At 38.1% G+C, this 18,680-nt stretch overlaps 3 protein-coding genes across 5 annotated transcripts; 2 read left to right on the top strand and 1 right to left on the bottom strand.

Moving 5' to 3' along the window:
- Positions 1–5,140: 5,140 nt before the first annotated feature.
- LOC106383065 (golgin candidate 5) lies at positions 5,141–10,574 on the top strand. Of its 2 annotated transcripts, none has more exons than XM_013823178.3 (20): positions 5,141–5,306; positions 5,421–5,638; positions 5,791–6,680; positions 6,766–6,837; positions 6,973–7,047; positions 7,115–7,229; positions 7,392–7,453; positions 7,545–7,592; positions 7,785–8,069; positions 8,142–8,201; positions 8,274–8,357; positions 8,460–8,525; positions 8,616–8,714; positions 8,797–9,015; positions 9,100–9,214; positions 9,294–9,514; positions 9,844–9,903; positions 9,988–10,101; positions 10,186–10,260; positions 10,343–10,574. In XM_013823178.3, exons 2-20 carry the CDS (start codon positions 5,491–5,493, stop codon positions 10,349–10,351), a joined length of 2,817 nt encoding a protein of 938 aa, XP_013678632.1. In that variant the 5' UTR covers positions 5,141–5,306; positions 5,421–5,490; the 3' UTR covers positions 10,352–10,574. The 2 variants fall into 2 exon arrangements, with proteins under 2 accessions (XP_013678632.1, XP_048616279.1); XM_048760322.1 differs by having other exon boundaries at positions 5,176–5,306; positions 5,416–5,638.
- A 256-nt stretch (positions 10,575–10,830) lies between these two features.
- LOC106383066 (probable plastidic glucose transporter 3) lies at positions 10,831–15,763 on the top strand. Of its 2 annotated transcripts, XM_048760323.1 has the most exons (15): positions 10,831–11,109; positions 11,259–11,340; positions 11,485–11,595; positions 11,965–12,067; positions 12,223–12,290; positions 12,392–12,524; positions 12,857–12,956; positions 13,396–13,508; positions 13,934–14,027; positions 14,122–14,275; positions 14,521–14,664; positions 14,865–14,938; positions 15,026–15,114; positions 15,188–15,302; positions 15,381–15,763. In XM_048760323.1, exons 3-15 carry the CDS (start codon positions 11,490–11,492, stop codon positions 15,567–15,569), a joined length of 1,482 nt encoding a protein of 493 aa, XP_048616280.1. In that variant the 5' UTR covers positions 10,831–11,109; positions 11,259–11,340; positions 11,485–11,489; the 3' UTR covers positions 15,570–15,763. The 2 variants fall into 2 exon arrangements, with proteins under 2 accessions (XP_048616280.1, XP_013678634.1); XM_013823180.3 differs by lacking the exon at positions 11,259–11,340 and having other exon boundaries at positions 10,832–11,109.
- On the bottom strand, positions 15,682–18,473 carry LOC106383067 (peroxisome biogenesis protein 2). Its single transcript, XM_013823181.3, has 7 exons — positions 18,244–18,473; positions 18,043–18,156; positions 17,790–17,946; positions 17,475–17,712; positions 16,922–17,039; positions 16,272–16,438; positions 15,682–16,064 (listed from the first exon to the last, which is right to left on the bottom strand). Exons 1-7 carry the CDS (start codon positions 18,340–18,342, stop codon positions 15,950–15,952), a joined length of 1,008 nt encoding a protein of 335 aa, XP_013678635.2. The 5' UTR covers positions 18,343–18,473; the 3' UTR covers positions 15,682–15,949.
- Positions 18,474–18,680: the final 207 nt, after the last annotated feature.

Genomic DNA, 18,680 nt, shown 5'->3' with positions numbered 1-18,680 from the left:
GGAACACCAATAGGATCAGTTCAGTTCGACCAAATCCAGGGGACAGATATCTTCACTTATGGTTCCAGAACTTTCCATCATGACCTGCTTCCTTCAAATCGTCATCTAAAATTATTTTCTTGTTGCACATGTGTTTATCTGTTGCTGCCTATTAAGCCTGCTTCTACTATGTATTTTCTGAAACAATATCCCTTCCGGGAAGTAGGAAAGATGAATAAAGGTTTTAGTTAAAAAAAAAAAAAAAAAAAAAAAAGAATATAATCTTCCTCGTTGAAAAAGAAAATCTGCCACTGAGTGTATCAACCCATTCACTGGCACCACTACAAACGATAACCATAACATGTATATATATACATAATGTTTGGTTTAGTGTCTCAACTCTCAACCCATCCACTACTAGTCTACAAATGATCATGGTAACCATAACACGTATATATCCCTTATATACTAAAGCACAAGTCATTAATCCAATCATATTTTGCCATTTGGTTTATATTAAAAAAAAATTAATTAAACAAAAAACAAAAGATTAAAGTAAAAATTCTCTAATCAAAAAAAATATTACGATCCATAATTTTTAAAACCGTAAAATTTCAAAACCCAAAAATTTTCTCAAGCATTACCACCACGTTTAAAGTGAATCATGTCATTTATATAACTGTCATACTCACGATTCAAACTGTTTATCTTCTATATAATTTTTAACCTATCATTTTGTTTCGTTTATATCCTCTCCCTCTCTATCTCTCTCTTTTCATAGTTTCACCTTTTTAATCATCTTTTAGGTTTTGAGTGAGGAAAGAAATCGATACAGGTTTATAATTACTTTTTATCCAGATTGAATTTTCTCTTCTTCACAACTTGATACTCTCTTTTCACATAATTCACAAAATTTTCAGTTGAGTTTCCTCAAGCTTCATTCTTCAAATACTAATAGAAATAAAAGCATTGTCTTTATAAAAATGAACGCATTGTCTTGTCAACAATGAAGGTAATAAGAAGTATAGAAACTTTTATTTATATATATTATTTTTGAGGTGGGTTATCTTTTCTGTTTTTTTGAGCCAATATAATTTATTCATAGAATATACTTTCATATGTAACTCTTTCAAAGTCTTCGTTCCTGGAAAATGAATATGACTATCTCACTACAAGAAAATATGCCTATAACGAGGAAAAATTACGAGGAAATATATTCCTCGTAAATTTAAGAGAAAATTACTACGATTTTACGACAAAACTGAATTTCATCGTAAAGTCGTAGTAAAGTTACAAGGAAAATGTTTCGTGGTAATTTACATGTAAATATACGTCGATTTTACGAGGAAAGAGAAAATTCGTTGTAAAGTCCTTGTAACTTTACAAGGCTTTTACGACGAAACATGTTACCATTAATTTTTGTGAAAACGTGTTTTAAGCATGCTTTACCAAACTGATACCCTCGGTTTAGAGATTTTGGAATAACTTGATTAGCTGCTATCAAAGTTACACCTCGTGAACGAATAATTGCTAGAGAAGAATCACTTTTGCAAGAAGAAGTGTGTATCACTGAAGTGAAAGTATCTGAACAACAAACTGATGACATCCTTCTAATTGATGTGGATAACCGTCAATATGAAGATCTTTTCTACGATATGACGGATGAAGAAAGTGAAGAAGAGTTCGATGCAAGCGATGATAATCATTGTACTGATATTGTTTAAAACTCGAATGATTCAGAATGATGTAATATATGTTTTAAATATTTTTAAAAAAATATATATATCAGTTTAAGACTTAATGCAAGTGTATATTGTTTGGTTATAATAATTATTTGTTGGCTTTTAAGGATTTAATTGGAGTTTAGGGTTTAAGAGAAAATAGGATAAATGGGAGAATGGGGGGAATGGGGTAAAAGGGATATGAGGTTATAGGTAAGAGACTTTGGGGGTTAGGGATTTGATTTTCAGGGATTCAGATATAGTCGTAGTAAATTCGTCGTAATGGAAAACACGGGCCTGGTATATTCCTTGTAGATACACGTGTCCTTGTAAATTCGTTGTAATCATTTTCTTGTAAGTTCGTTGTAAAGATTTCCTTGTAAATTCGTTGTAATGCTCCCTTGCAAATTCGTTGTAACTCTAAAAACGCGGGCCTGGTAGATTTGTCGTAAACATGTGTCCTTGTAAATTCGTTGTAATTCTTTCTTTGTAAATTCGTTGTAATGCTTTCCTTGTGAATTCGTTGTAACTTTACAAGGGTTTTTTTCACGAAACATGTTACCATTATTTTTGGTGAAAACGTGTTTAAGCTGTTTTACCAAACTGATTTTGTTGTAAGCATTCTCAAGCCAAGCAAGTTAACTTCATTTCATACCTTCGGTTTAGAGATTACAGAATAATTTGATTATTTGCTATCAAGTGGTTGTTTGATTATAGTACTTATAACTTGCGTTTTAAGGATTCAATTGGAGTTTATGGTTTAAGAAAAAATATGATAAAGGGGATGATGTGGTAAAAGGGTATGGTGTAAATAGATAAGTGATTTTGGGGTTTAGGGATTTGATTTTCGGGGTTTCAGATATAGTCCTAGTAAATTCGTCGTAATAGAAAACACACGGGCCTGGTAGATTCCTCGTAATACATGTGTCCTTGTAAATTCGTTGTAATGTTTTCCTTGTAATTTCATTGTAAAGCTTTCCTTGTAAAGTCGTCGTAAAATTTTCCTTGTAAATTCGTCGTAAATATTCCTTGTAAATTCGTTGTAATTCTAAAAACGCAGACCTGGTAGATTCCTCGTAACACTAAAAACGCGGGCCTGGTAGATTCCTCGTAAAATTACGACGACTTTACGAGGAATGTTGTTTTCTTATATAAACTCGAAACATGAATGAGGAATGCCTCCTTCATTCATCTCAAACCACTCCTCTTCTTCTCTCAAAGGTATGTTGTTTTTAATATTAATTTAGGTTTAGGTGGTTAGTTTAGGTGGTTAGTTTAGGTAATTAGTTTAGGTGATTAGTTTAGTTAATTAGATTAGGTGGTTAGTTTAGGTGGTAATTTTAGGTAACAAAACTATATTCAAATATTAGGTTGAGACATTTAAACGACTGATTAGATATTTTTTTTTAAAAATTAAATATATTTTAGTTTTTTATAATTTTATATAATTAATTATATGAATATGTTTCTTTTTTCAAGGTGGCTCCTAAAAAGATGGAACTGACGGTATGAATAAGCTTCATCAATGAAGCCACAAAGACGACTTCATCCTACTCTTCGAGACGGAACCCATAGATGAAGTACGAGACTCTCCAGGAAGAAACACCTCCAACAACTACTTCGACGGCGTTCTCCCTTAGCCTTTTATTTTTCAATTTTTTGTTTTCTATTATTAATTTGAATATTATTTTATGACATTTATATATTTTTTTAAAAAAATATTTTAATTTTCAATATTTTATTTTATAAATTATATATTTTGATTTTGAATATTTTATAATAATATAATAATATGACAATGATATGTAAATTTCTTGTAAAGATTACGAGGATTTTACAGGACTTTACATTAAAAGACTTGTAAATTCGTCGTAAATTGTACAAGTACTTAAAGACGACTTTACAAGGAAACTATACGAGTCTTTTACGATGAAGCGTAACTACGAAACTACGACGAAATACTCTCTTTCGCTTTTACAACGAATTTATTTCGTCGTAAATGTTACATGGAAGTTACGACGAATCTTGCATTACGACGGACGTTTTACAACAAAACGCTATTCCTTGTTAATTCGTTGTAACCCTTCTATTATAACGAATTAACAAGGAATATGACCATTGTAATAAATATGTTTTCTTGTAGTGTTTGTACCATTGATCAGTTGCAGAACTTTGATTTAAAAGTAAAAAGCAAAATGATTTCTTATGTTTAGATGATAATAAATCCAATCATTTGTTGTTTCCTATATGTTTAGTCATCACTATAATTCCAAAAAGTCACGCTTAACATTACCTGAGTTAGTACATGTAACTCAAGTATTGACTATGTATGTAAATTTAGTTGATTTGTTTTCTACAAAAAGTATATGATTTTGTTTTACAATATGCATCAAAATTAATTAAGGAATCCGCGCAATAGCGCGGGCAAATATCTAGTGTTGTATAAATTGTTATAACTCAGTCATAACTATTATTAACCGTCCGTTTATACACGAGCTTAACTCTGTGATTGTCTTTGCGTGCGCGTATACATGCTATATATAATTAATCTTCTTTTCAGGAATTCAAATAGAAATACAAATGAAAATGCAATCGTAAATATATACGACCGTGTCCTAAAATAAGGTAGTGACGAAATGTATGTATTTAGCAAAACATACCAACAAAGAAGTTAAATAACAGCTAGAGACAAGCATCAGATCATGATCCCCTTTTTCCAGTGTGAGAGAAAAAAACTAGCAGTGATTTGTAATGAATATTAAAGCCACCGACAGAGTACGTATACTTGAAGAAAACAAATAATACTGACCGGATTCGTACTGGAAAAGACTAACGAAAAAACATATGGTGAATAGACTGTGGGAAGATGCGGCTAGGCCTGCGGTTATTATCCGAACTGAACCTTCCAAACCGAACCGAACCAAAAAATTAGGTTTGAAAGTTTGGTAACTTAAAAAATAAGGTTTTTGATTTGGTAATTGGTTAGTTTGACTTTTAATTTTTTTTTACCAAACAATTTCATTCTTAACCAAAATTCCGAATTAAATTAACCAAAATCCGAATTGAAATAACCAAACTTAGCGAAATCTTTAAATTTTATTCAATTTAAATCAAAACTTAACCGGAATTCAAAAAATTCAGTAGAAAATTTTGAAACCGAACTAACCGAATTCTTTTCACTTCGCCGAGATTTCGACCGATCCGAACTAACGGAAAAGCCTGAACCTGCATGCCTAGATGTGGCTATATATCCAGAAAGAGTCGCTGGAAACACTGGAAACGAATATCATGTTTGTGAGCCTTGGTGGACCGATTTGTTTGCTGCCCAAATTAGTGGGCTCGGATAGGCCCGTCGTACTTTATAAGCTCGATCTTTCTGGTTTTCCCATTAGTGTAATTGGGTTTTAATTGGCGTATTCTATCAAGAAACAAAACAATTCGTCAAGTAAATGATATAAAAAAAAGCATAGAACGACGCCGTTTATGACACCCGCTGGTGGCACCAGAGGAGGAGAAAACAAAAAAAAAAAACTTGGATTTGGATCTAAAAATTCGATCACGACGCATCTCCTAAGCTCGCTCTTTCTGATTGATCCCAATAGCCAGGTAGGCAATATTAATAAGGAGATGCTCACCTCGATTGAATCTCTCTCTCTCTACCGTACATCAATGATTTGATTCGTATTGATACGTCTCTGAATTTCGTAATTTTAAGCACAGGCGCTTGAGATGGATCTGATCCGGTGGTGATTTGTGAGATTCACGTCGAACAAGTTTCAGATTCGTGGAGATGGCTTGGTTCAGTGACAAAATATCTCTGGGAGGATTCCCGGATCTCACTGGGGCAGTTAATAAATTCCAGGAGAGCGTTAAGAACATCGAGAAGAATTTCGACAACGCCCTTGGCTTTGATGACAAGCCCGAATCTGCCGGTGAAGGTACCTTTTGATCGATCTTCTGTTGCAAATAATGATACCATTTTTGGATTGTGTTGAGAGAGAATTTGCACATTGTATTTTTTGGATTTTAGTTTCTGATTAGCTTAGTCCTGTGCTCACAACATGAATCTATTTTTTTCTTTTTAATGTAGCTTCAAGTATGTGGCCACCTGTAATGTCCTTCATGGGTAACACCTCTGATGAGAAACTTGATACATTGGAAGACTCTGAGAAATCAGAAAATCCACCTCAAATCGAAAGCAATGAAGAAGAAGGATCTGGTGAGGTAGCCACTGAACAAGCAGTATCCGTTGAAGCAAATAAAGAAACAAATGTGACAACAGAAGCTGACCAAGCTGAGGTAACAGAGACTGTTCTTTTAGATCCCAAAGATGGTGAACCTGAATCTCAGATGGCTCTAGAAGATTCTCGAGGAAACTCGGTTCAACAGCCGGGTGACACGAGTAGTTTAGAACCTGATGAGAAGCCTGAATTGGCAGCTGTTTCACAAGAGTCACAGCTAGAGCCACCCAAGTCCGAAGATACTGGATCAGAGGCAGAGGAGCCTATGCCTGAGGAGGATGCTGGAACAAATGAAGTTTCTGTAGGAAACAGTGATGCTGTTTTCTCTCCTGTGGTTGCTGATACGGATGAGACAAAAAACGAGCAGGAAAGCCAGAGTGAAAATCTGGAGAAGAGAACATCGTCTGTAAATGTTGAAGTTTCACCTGATACAGATAATATTAACAGGGTAGAGCCCTCTGATGCTCATCTGTCTTTAAGTACTGAGTCGGCTGGTTCTGCTAACGAGTCTTCTGTGCTGAAGAGATCCCCTTCAGATGAAATTTCAGAGAGAGTTGTAGATTTTGTTTCTCGTGAACTGGATTCAAGACTTGATGGTAGTGAATTAATTGACAGCCAGCGTTCGAGCTCTGCAATAAATGCTTCCGACTCTGTTGATGTTGTTATGGAATTAGAGAAGACAAAAAAGGAAGTGCAAATGTTGGAAAATGCACTGCAAGGTGCTGCAAGGCAAGCTCAGGTACAATCTTAAGGTTTCCATTACAGGGTTGTTCTACAGCTATGGTGGTTCTAGACCAATTTTTTATGGTAATTTGTTTTTACAGGCAAAGGCTGATGAGATTGCGAAATTAATGCATGAAAATGAGCAGCTAAAATCTGCCACTGAGGATTTGAAGGTACTAGAGAGTACGCTGAAAGTTCATATTTAATTAGATGAAATGTTGATTGTCTGACTCATTCTTCCTACCATCTTTGTTTCCTTTGTGTTGATTCTTAACCTAAATTCTTATACCCTTTGTGCTCTGAAACAGAGGAAATCCAATGAAGCTGAAGTTGAGTCTTTGCGAGAAGAATACCATCAGAGAGTTGCTACTCTTGAGAGGAAGGTATATTTTCCTCTTTTGATTCTTCTTTTTCTTTATAAATATACCTTCATGGTTCATATCTTTGTAGGTTTACGCACTCACCAAAGAAAGGGATACACTTAGAAGAGAACAGAACAAGAAAAGTGATGCTGCGGCCCTTCTGAAGGAGAAAGATGAAATAATAAATCAAGTTATGGCTGAAGGTAATGAAACCTTTTGGAGTGCTTGGGATCATGGATAGTTATTTCGGTGCTCATTGTTAATTGTTTAATGCATCCCGAGAGCGAACTGTAACCGTTTGAAAAATGAAAGGACTTCATTTTTTACTCAGCTTGAGCCTTTGATGTTAATGCCCGTCATTTCAGGCGAAGAGCTTTCGAAGAAACAAGCTGCTCAAGAGGGCCAGATCAGGAAGCTGAGAGCTCAGGTATGTAATGAATGTTTACGCCTTTCACTTTTACTTGTACCTACAATCTTATTGCTTCTTCTCTCACCTGTTTATTTTGTTCGCGTGTTAGATTAGAGAGGTGGAAGAAGAGAAGAAAGGACTGATCACAAAGCTTCAGGTAATTGATGTCGCGAGCGATGCTTTTGTTTTTTTTTTCACTATGTCATTAAGGATGAAACATTTTGGAGGGCCAGTCTTGATTTTCCAGAAGCTTTTGTTATAGCATTGTTCGAAATTTATCTTCTTGTAGGCATGATAAATATCTAAAAGAGCAAAACTTTGGTGTCTTGTTTTTTCTGTCATTTGTCAGTCAGAAGAAAATAAGGTAGAGAGTATTAAAAGGGACAAGACAGCTACAGAGAAGCTGCTGCAAGAGACAATAGAAAAACATCAAGCCGAACTTGCTTCTCAGAAAGAGTATTACTCGAATGCATTAGCTGCAGCAAAGGAAGCTCAAGCATTAGCGGAGGAGCGTACCAACAATGAGGCGAGAATAGAGTTAGAGAATCGTCTAAAGGAGGCCGGAGAGCGGGAATCTATGCTAGTACAGGCGCTGGAAGAATTGAGGCAAACCTTAAGCAAAAAGGAGCAACAGGTTTGGTCTAGTCGATCATATTCGGGACATTTACTACAGGGATCGGTGATATTTGTTATTATTTTGTTGCAGGTAGTGTTTAGGGAAGACATGTTCCGCAGAGAACTTGAAGACCTTCAAAGACGTTATCAGGTAAATCAAGACGTTTTGGGATGAAATAATAGCTCGTTTTGTTTACGCTTTCTAAACTTAATTTTCCTGTAGGCTAGTGAACGAAGGTGTGAGGAATTAATCACCCAAGTTCCGGAGTCTACAAGGCCTCTCCTAAGACAGATTGAGGCAATGCAGGTAGTAGCTGATCCTTATGGGTTTTTGGGAGAGGTTTTCCTGAGATTAGAAACTTAAAATAAAATATCTAACATTGCATCCTTCTTATCTGATTGACTATAGGAAACTACTGCCAGAAGAGCAGAAGCTTGGGGTGCTGTAGAGAGAACTTTGAATGCCCGACTGCAGGTATTTTGAACATCACTACTTTACCGCTCATATTCAACTATTTATTGTTATGCTCACTTATCGTTTTGTTCATTTTCTACGAATATTCAGGAAGCAGAAACTAAAGCTGCCACAGCTGAAGAGCGAGAGCGCTCTGTGAATGAACGCCTCTCTCAAACCTTATCAAGGATCAATGTTCTAGAGGCCCAGGTTTTCTATGATCCTTGACAGTGTTCTTCATCATTGTCACGTCTTTTCTCTAAATTCCAGCTTACCCGTTTCTCCTATCCAGCTTTCATGTCTTAGAGCAGAACAGGGCCAGTTAAGTAAGTCGCTCGAGAAGGAGAGGCAACGAGCGGCAGAGAATAGACAGGAGTATCTGGCAGCTAAGGAAGAAGCAGATACCTTAGGAGGTCGAGCAAACCAACTTGAAGTGGAAATCATGGAACTGCGGAGAAAACATAAGCAAGAGTTGCAAGAAGTGCTGCTCCACAACGAGCTTATTCAAAAGGTGCTACATAGTTTTTCAGACACTACTTTGATTAGTTAAAAAAAACCCCGATGAATTTTCTTTACATGGCGAGAACTTTTCCAGGACCTAGAAAGGGAGAAGGCTACCCGTTCGGATCTTGAAAGAACTGCCCGTATCAATTCCTCGACAGCCTCTGAACAGCTTCCCATATCAAGGCAAAATTCTACCTATGAGAATGGTATGATGCATCTCAATATGGTTTAATAGTCAATAATCCAGGCCTTGCGCATCTGTGATATTTTAAACTGTGTCATCAGGAGGCTTGCAAAGAAAGCTCTCAAGCGCAAGCAGCCTTGGCAGCATGGAGGAGAGCTATTTTCTGCAAGCTTCGCTTGATTCGTCAGATAAATCTTCTGAGAAGAGAAGCATGCCGGAAGCAACTATGAGTCCATACTACATGAAGAGCATCACACCGAGTGCTTATGAAGCCACGCTTCGACAGAAAGAGGGTGAACTTGCTTCTTACATGTCCCGCTTGGTAGGTGTAAAAAGTATACAACTTGTTCATTTCTGTGTAGCTCCATTGGTAGGCTTTTGGAAACTGGCGTTGAAATGGGAATTAGGTTCACATCAGTTTGTAATCTCAGACCCCACCTTGGATAGGTTTAAAATAGATGTTGGGGATCATACTGGGAAATTACCGTTCTTTTATAAGCTGGTTTAGAATGATTAGCTTTAGTTGTATAGGCTTGTTCTTAGTATCTATCATCCCCTAATTAGGCTTGTTCTTAGAATCTATCATCCCCTAATTTAGAATATAACTGTAAAAAAACTAACACATTCTGGTGGAATATTGTCCTGCGACAGGCGTCAATGGAGTCTATCCGAGATTCCTTAGCTGAAGAACTAGTCAAAGTGACCGCAGAGGTATGTGTATATAACGCCGAGAGTTTTAGAGTTGTTGTTTTATTAAGGATGTGACGTCTAATATTTTGGTCACTTTGGATGTAGTGTGAGAAATTAAGGGGGGAAGCGGATAGGGTGCCGGGCATAAAAGCAGAGCTGGAAGCACTAAGACAAAGGCATGCGGCTGCTCTGGAACTGATGGGTGAACGAGATGAGGAGGTAAGAGATGTGAAAATAAATTACAGTGGCAGGCGTAGAGTTTTAATGTAATAATAATAATAAAAATGTTGGATTTGGTGGTAGTTGGAGGAACTTCGAGCGGATATAGTGGATTTGAAGGAAATGTACAAGGAGCAAGTGAACATGCTGGTGAACAAGGTAAGTCAAACATACACCAAAGTTTAGTCAAGATGTTTGACAGGGTTTTCATGGTCTCAAGGGTTTGTGCATTTTTTAACAGATCCAATGAGAAAGCAACAAAGTGTTGACAGGCTCAGGCTCGTGTGTAGGACCATCATCCTGGTTTCCTCCTATTGGCTATACCACCAACCCTAAGGCCATTTCTTTCTTTTTTCTTTCTTTTTTTTTTTCTCAGAAAAGGGTTTGTAAAACAAACTATTACTGCTCGAACTAAGATTTTCCATACTGTGTTTATTCGTAATTATATGGAGACAATGTAAAAGTGCCTCGTTCTTTGAGAGAGTTGACTGAAGTCATTAGTGGCTTCGTTAAAAGAACCATAGTATATATCATCAATTAACAAAAGCCTGACTCGGATGAAGGCCAAAAAACCATGATTCGAAGGAAAATTAATAACTCAAGAGATGTAACAATTAGGAAAAAGATAGGTTTCTGCTTACTGTAGTGTATGATGATGATAGAAGCGTAAGAGGCGTGGTGATAAATAAAGAAAGGCCCAAGAGGCCTCTGTCCTTTTGCATGGAGCCCCTCAGAAGTTAGTACACTATTGTTGATATTTACTTAGTGTGGCATAGGGGAGGTCGGTGGAGGCGAAGCAGGTGATTAAAACACGTCGTATTATCGTCTCTCTCGGGAGAAGAGTGAAGCGCATCTGGGTGGCGGGTGGCCAGAGCATATGTTATATAAAGTGTTTGCGTAGGAGGAGGAATGATTAAGTTCCAAACTTCAAAAACAAATAAAAAGGAAAGAAAAAACTTATTTCTTCGACTCGACGATTCCTTTTGATCATTTATCGTCTGCCTGCAGGTACTATAATCACCGCTTCTCGCTTTTTATTTTCCTCCTTGATGCTAGATCTTGCCATTGCCTTTTTTTTTTTTTTTTTTTTTCTATTGTAACTTTTTGTTTCTGATCTACATTGCGGATCAATGTTGGGTAAACTTTTTGGCTGTCAGATCCGACGATCTCACTTTGTCATGTTGTGACGAAATCCTTGATTCTGGAACTTTCCCAGTAGCTAACGTCACGTCACGTCACGTGTGCTTTCACTTTTTTTCTAATTTCTAATTGATTTGAGTTCATACGGACACTTTAAGTAGCAGCGGAAGGTTTAATTTAAGGTAAAATGCGCGTGTTTGTATGTATATGTGTACTGCTGAACTTAAAAATTTTCATGTGCAGCGGGGATGGATTCTGTTAGACGCACGTACACGATGATGCGAGGTCGTCACATTGAGAAACGTGTTCCTTCCAAAGAGTTACTCTCTGTTCTCGATAAAGCTGAAACTGCAGGTTCCTTTTTTTTAATCACTAATTCCTTCCTTTTCAAAATGTTGACCGGAATGGAAAAGCCCAGAGTCATTAGAAAGAAGAACCCATGTCATCTTCCGACGTGTCAAATGTTTAAAGATGTTTAAACCATAATAATAAAAATCGAATTTGGTATATGACTCTGTTAAGTGAAGATAAAAGCTAGAAACTGATCTATAACCTTTCCTTGCTTGGACTCATGAACTTCTTTTAACTTTTGCCATTTACCTATGGATCTCTGCTCTGTGTTTTGTGCCCTCGACCTACCCATTGTAATTTAGATTTACCAACGCACTACATTTTGGCATCTGCCTGTCCTATATAACTGTGACTGTGACTGTGAATTTCCAGTGACTGGGACGGGAAAAGATATCGGGAATCCTTCATGGAAGCGATCTCTGCCTCACGTATTCGTTGCATCCCTCACCTCCCTTTTATTCGGCTATCACCTTGGGTGCGTGCCAATATTAGACTTTGGAATTGCCTTACTCTTTGTCCATGTTACTAAAGCATTCATCTTTTACATACCTCAGTGACTCTGTTTCTTTTAATTATATGTAAATTGGGGAAGCGGGAAGCTCAAACTCATGCTTTCTTTTCTGGACGTAGGGTTGTTAATGAAACTCTCGAAAGCATTTCAATTGACCTTGGCTTTAGTGGCAACACCATCGCCGAAGGTATATATAGCTTTATTTTTTTCTGTTTCTTCACTCATCGTGTCTATATCCTTCTGTCTGATCTTTCTTTTTTTTTTTTTTTTTAATTCTGGTGTATGAAGGTCTTGTTGTTAGTACGTGCTTAGGCGGCGCCTTTATTGGATCTCTGTTCAGTGGTTTGGTCGCGGATGGTGTTGGCCGCCGTAGAGCTTTCCAGTTGAGCGCTTTACCAATGATTATCGGAGCTTCAGTGAGGTTATCCGTTTTTCTTCTGCTTAACCATTTTTTGTTTAGGCTGTTGATTATATGCATGATGAATGTTTTCTCTTACAAGTTGGAACCTACCCTTACAGATTTGAACATGTATGTGTCAACTTATTTGAACATTCTAGTCATTATGCAATCAGGGTTACATTTATTCTCATTGTGGCTTTCTGAGTGGGTGTCGACAATTTATTATGATGCAATTGGTTATTCCTTTTAACATATTTGCCCTCTAGTCCTCGCCTTGGTGGGTTTTCATTTATTGTGAGGTGCCTCTTTTTTTAATAACGAGATCTCTGTGCTTACAAATGTATTGGTTGCAGTGCAACAACTGAGAGTCTTGAGGGCATGCTCCTGGGAAGGTTTTTTGTCGGAATTGGGATGGGCATAGGTCCTTCTGTTACGGCTCTCTATGTCACTGAGGTACTTTGTTCATGCACTTGTTTTTCTATGATCGCTACTTGCATCCCCACAGACTGTTGATATGAATATAATTTGATGTACAATTCAGTGGCTAGTCTTAGATTTCATCCTTTACATCAACATGTTTACAACAATAACAAAATTTCTTCTACAGTTTGGGTTCAACACCAATTTATTTTATTTTATCAAAAGCTGTTTTGGGAAAATTTAAGTAGATTCACGTTTCAGACATAAAAAGACATGAACTAGACCATTAGCACGCAGAAGTTAATTGGTACACTTAAAATTCATTTTAATTAAAGCTTCTATCTTGAAAGCTTTATTCGCATTAGTGGATTTACCTAACGTGAGCAGAAGGCTCCCTAGGCGCATAACTTTCACTAACTTGTTGTTATCCATACATCTTGTTTAGAGCGAGGCTCACATTTCCACTTTGCAGGTGTCACCTGCTTATGTGAGAGGCACATATGGCAGCTCTACCCAAATTGCGACTTGTCTTGGGCTCTTGGCTTCACTATTTGCTGGAATCCCAGCAAAAGACAACTTTGGCTGGTAAGATATTGACAAGAACTTGGGGGAGGCCTCAATGACCTATTACAATGCTGTAAACTTAAACCTAGAACTGGTCTGTGCCGGCGAAGTTTAGGGCTCTAATAGGCCTCGAACCAACTATTTCTTCTAGGTAGAATTCGTAAATTCCAAACGCATGGTAGTCCCCTCTTTCTGTCTTGCTGGCATGGTTGATTGTAGTTGTCCATCCTAAACGACCTATCTGCAATGTGGATCTTTGGTGTTTGGTTGAAATGCTGGAAACCTATAAGAATTCACCCATCTTAGGTCTAAGTCTTTTGCTGCAAATTCATATAGAATACCTGCTAGCAGACCACATGCTTTGGTCATTATTGACAAGACTATGCCGTCTGGACATCTTGGCAGAATGATCAGCTAATAGGTTTCATGTACTTTGATTGTCTAAGGTGGCGTATATGTTTTTGGATATCCACAGTCCCAGCTGTGGTCCTTGCTGTTTTCATGGAACTCTGCGCCGAAAGTCCTCAGTGGCTTTTCAAGGTGACTTTTTCTCATTTAAAAACATCATAGCTCCTAAAGACATTTTCATAAACAATTGATTTGTTGATTCACTTTCCCTGTTTTACATTCTCAGAGAGGAAGGGCAGCTGAAGCTGAAGTCGTGTTTGAGAAGTTACTGGGAGGGGCATACGTCAAAGCTGCCATGGCAGAGTTAGTGAAGTCAGATAGGGGAGATGACGCCGATTCGGCCAAATTGTCGGAATTGCTTTTTGGGCGCAGTTTTAGAGGTATGTGTGATCTTCAAACCAACAAGATTGTCATAACTTTTGGCATTTTTATCTCAAATATTCCGGTTGTGGGGTTAGACCTGATCGTCATAGAGTTGATTCATCTAGGCGGAGAGTACGTTAGCTTGTTCAACTGGATCCCTAGACAAAAAGAAGAGTCATTGTCATTTGCAAAAAATCATATGAATGACATGTGAAGCCTCTAACTTCATTCATTTTACGTTTTAATTTTTCTCCGTTTGCAGTGGTTTTCATTGGATCTACCCTTTTTGCTTTACAACAGTTGTCTGGGATAAACGCTGTGTTCTATTTCTCATCAACTGTCTTCAAGAAAGCTGGTGTACCTTCAGCCTCCGCCAACATTTGTGTGGGAGTATGCAACCTCTTAGGTATTAAAGTGTAACATTTTCCCTTCGTGTCAGTAGATGAGGTGGTTGAGGTTAATTATGTAAATTAGAAATTATGAATGGTAAATGACTTACCTTCCTCTTATCACAAAGGTGATCATGAAAAGAAGAGATTCAAAAGTCTCCCTTTCAACATGTAGAAACTGTCAAGTGAAATGATGACCATTCATGCTGTTGTACAGGTTCTACTGTAGCAGTGGTTTTGATGGATAAGCTGGGGAGAAAAGTATTGCTTATTGGGAGTTTTGCGGGCATGGTAATATATGGCTGAGAGCGAGAATCGCTATTTGAATTAAACTTGACGCAGGCTGATACCTAAACAGAGCTCTTCCATCTTTAACAGGCAGTATCGCTGGGTCTCCAAGCATTAGCACATACTTCATATTCATCAACTTTTGGAACCTTGTTTCTCTCGGTCGGAGGAATGCTATTGTAAGTTTCTCTGTGACATGTCAACTATGATACTGGAAAGAGTATATTGGTGAACTCGACGATGAAAATGCAGGTTTGTGTTGTCGTTTGCAACTGGAGCTGGTCCTGTTCCAAGTATTCTCCTGTCCGAGATATGCCCTGGTCGTCTTCGGGCAACAGCATTGGCTGTTTGTCTTGCTGTTCACTGGGTATGGCTTTTGTGAATACTTTGCTTCTTAGGAAATGGATTTAATGTTGAAACAATAATAAGCTTGACGCAACAACAGGTAATAAACTTCTTCGTGGGGCTGCTGTTTCTAAGAATGCTGGAGCAACTAGGTTCGGTGCTTCTAAATGCAATCTTCGGCTTTTTCTGCGTGGTGGCAGTTATCTTTGTGCAGAAGAACGTGATTGAGACTAAAGGGAAGAGCCTCCAAGAGATAGAAATCAGTCTGCTCTCCGCCACCAGCCAGTGATTTGTTCTTCACATTGATCTTCTGCCACTTTATGGGGTATAATATAATATGTAAGACTACTAATATGGGAATAGGAGGGAGTAGTAGTGGGGTAGTAAGTAGGCACCACATGTAAGGAAATGGATTATTCAAATATTATAGCCGACATTCCAATTTGATTTGCTAATAAAGAAGTCCGAATCGTTTACAAACTTTTTTAATGTACAGAAGAAGTTCATCTAATCCCTAAAACTTGTTCCTTCCACAGTTTTTATCCTTCACATGTTGTTGTTCCTTTATTGTATAGCCTGTTTGCAAACACCCCTTCTAATCATGTTTCTGCTGTTTGTCTTAGCTCATTACACTTGGTTTCTTCAGGAATATTTGTAATTCTACCCCATTCATTTGCCACTTGAAACACCTTCCCGTTGTATAGCAACCACAGGCTCGTTACACCTAAGACACCGGAACGATGCTGCTGAGGCGCAGCGGGTCCTTATACAGTAGTAACAGTACCTGCCACAAGTCAATTCTTTCAACTGTAAGTAACACATACTCTGAATCGCCTATAACATCACTTCTGACTTGTCTAACTTCTCCCAAGAATCCTCATATACGCAATTACATGCAGTTACTTAGCTTCTAGTACAATTAACTAACTACTACATATGTAAGGAGAGAGGTGAGGTAATGACCCTACTCTCCACTAAATTGGCACCATACCTGTGCTGGCAAGGCAGAGCAATAAACGGAGTTGCAGGATCCACTTGGCAAATGGGGCAAGCAACTGTATCCTCTTTATTGCTTGAGGAACTTTCCTTGGCAAATGGACTAAGGATATTCTTTATAGCTGAAGAGTTGAGCAGTGGAAGAAGCAGCAAAAGCATTTCCTGAATAAAACCGAACAAATCCAGATATGAATGCCAAACAGAACCAGGAAATGAGATCCAACAGACTCTTCTGCCAGCACACAAGACCTATACTCTCATCAGATAAGCCAATCAGTTTGAAAAGAATGTGTGGACTTGTTGAGGGGCATCAAAGAGAGAAAACGCAACAAATCACAATGTCTTGAAACGTAAACAAGATATTTGAACTCCGTGAAGCTTTTGAGTCACAGACTCTACCTAGTTCCAGCAATGGACGCAAAACGTTTTGAGATTGTAACAGTTCAAGTTCGAGCAGTAAAAGTGTTTCCTCCAAAGACAACGGTAAAGGTTAGGCGAAAGAGGGTCGAAGTCATTTTGAGTTTCAATCATAGGCCAGAAAGCATAAGCGAAGGATGATACTCAGAATTGATAGAAGGTTGCCTAAACTTTGAAAAATGATTATGGCATCATGTGTAAGAGGGCGCAGAGAAGAAGAAGACGTACGGAAAATTCATTCCAGACAAGTTGGCGATTCATGTACTCGAAGCTGACAGATCGGTTCATATGGGGACTCCTATAGACAAGCCTTGCTCTCAAAGCTTTTTCAATGAGGTTCCTATACCTGGAACAACAAAGAAAGAAAGAAAGGTAAAGCATGTGCAAAATCATCAACAACGTGATTTTGGTTCTCGCTTCATCGTGAACTTTAATAAACGTGTTCCTTATAACTTTTCTGAATATCACAATATTTGTCGAGGCTACCAATAGATTTATTAGAAATAGCACCGCAAAACAGGAAGTTGGCAAGTCAATTTCAGTGAACAACAAGACATTGATTTAGGTATTAAATTACAGTGATTAATTCAATACGGTATTCCTAACAAAACAGCCTCATCAACTGATCCAGACGTATGTCGTCTCATAAAAGCTACATGCAATTCGCAAGGTCCGGTAAAAGCTGTTTGTCCTAGCGTTTAGTAACCATTAGCTGATTCTTAGCGCATTCAATCAATTCTAATCAAATCAAATGGTCATATCAAAAGTCACGGAACTTTACCTTCCGGTATAAAGAAACGACAAGAGGTTAAGAAAAGAAGCAGCTTTATAGATGCCTTCGATTCGTTGGACGAGGGTCCAAAGTCGCCTAGCCAATGGTCTCTGCTCAGAATCACCCCATCTACGGAAAGCAGAAAACGACTGCAAACGGGAGAAGAGGTACTGACCACCAACTGAGGCAACACAGTACCAAATCTTTTGGGGAGCAGTAAGTCCAGGGCCTTCTAGTCCTGTTCTGACTACACGAGAGACCGATTACATATGAGTAAGAAAAGTAAAAAAGAGAGTACTGAACAGAAATGAACTAATAAAATACCTTTCCCAGAGAGTTGGGCAGCAACACGTTCATCTCTGTATCGAAGATTCATGAGAGCGTTTCCAGGGGTAGGTTTGTCAACCCAAATAGAGAATCTCCAAATGAGAAACTCAAGGAATGCATCTAGCTCTGGTTCGTATTGAAACAGCATTCCTGGCTAATTCCCCCCCCCCCCCCCCCCCCCCCCCCCCAGACAAAATCAGTGATTTAAAAAAAAAAAAAGAAAAGACTGAGATTGAATTGAATTGAGCACCTTGGCCAAAGTGAAAACCTTAACCAACTGTTCCTTCAACATGGCAGACATTTCAACATCTAGCCTTGCAGCGTCGAACTGATTTACCCTTGAGATTGCAACCGCTATAACTGACTGTAAGATAACCCCCACACAGACATATAAGCGAGGAGAGAGAAAAAGGAAAATAAAACAAATTCGAAATCAACAGAGAATATATACCCGGTGGGAAGAGAGAAGCGATCGCGATTGGGGAAGTAAACGCTGATGAGAACGCACCCAAGCATCATCGTCAGGAGGCGGAGGCGGAGGCGACGTCATTGGCGGTGCGAGCTCGCTGAAAGGGCTGCGACTGCCACCGTCTTATCCTATTTATAGCTTGTTTTGTTTCTTTTACCTTCCGATATGGGATGGATCCGACAAGCTTCTTTTTTTTATTTAATTGACATATATGTGCCATTTTTATTTATCATTTTCTAGAAGCCCAAATTATTATTTCTTTCTTATTGGGCATGCTTTGCCAACTTAGCCCAAATACTACTAAAACTGCTGCGTTTTTTCTCCCTCGTTTCATCCTTTTCATTGGTTAAAAAGACCATTATCAAATTCATTTCGAATATTATTTACTGAGACGGCTTTTTCGTTAGGGAGGCTTTTCC

The sequence above is a fragment of the Brassica napus genome, chromosome C6 (genome assembly GCF_020379485.1).
Source record: "Brassica napus cultivar Da-Ae chromosome C6, Da-Ae, whole genome shotgun sequence".
NCBI classification, from domain to species: Eukaryota; Viridiplantae; Streptophyta; class Magnoliopsida; order Brassicales; family Brassicaceae; genus Brassica; species Brassica napus.
Note: the sequence above shows the minus strand (reverse complement) of the source record. Positions and strands in the feature narration are given on the sequence as shown.

Coding starts and splice junctions, on each gene's coding strand:
- LOC106383065 (XM_013823178.3), top strand. CDS start 5,491: ATGGCTTGGTTCAGTGACAAAATATCTCTGGGAGGATTCCCGGATCTC. Junction 7,593..7,784: donor GACTGATCACAAAGCTTCAG/GTAATTGATGTC, acceptor GTCATTTGTCAG/TCAGAAGAAAATAAGGTAGA. Junction 8,715..8,796: donor TCAATGTTCTAGAGGCCCAG/GTTTTCTATGAT, acceptor TCTCCTATCCAG/CTTTCATGTCTTAGAGCAGA.
- LOC106383066 (XM_048760323.1), top strand. CDS start 11,490: ATGGATTCTGTTAGACGCACGTACACGATGATGCGAGGTCGTCACATT. Junction 13,509..13,933: donor GCAAAAGACAACTTTGGCTG/GTAAGATATTGA, acceptor TGATTGTCTAAG/GTGGCGTATATGTTTTTGGA. Junction 15,115..15,187: donor TCGGTCGGAGGAATGCTATT/GTAAGTTTCTCT, acceptor ATGAAAATGCAG/GTTTGTGTTGTCGTTTGCAA.
- LOC106383067 (XM_013823181.3), bottom strand. CDS start 18,342: ATGACGTCGCCTCCGCCTCCGCCTCCTGACGATGATGCTTGGGTGCGT. Junction 16,439..16,921: donor TTGTCTGGAATGAATTTTCC/GTACGTCTTCTT, acceptor GGTTTTATTCAG/GAAATGCTTTTGCTGCTTCT. Junction 16,065..16,271: donor GCTCTGCCTTGCCAGCACAG/GTATGGTGCCAA, acceptor GACTTGTGGCAG/GTACTGTTACTACTGTATAA.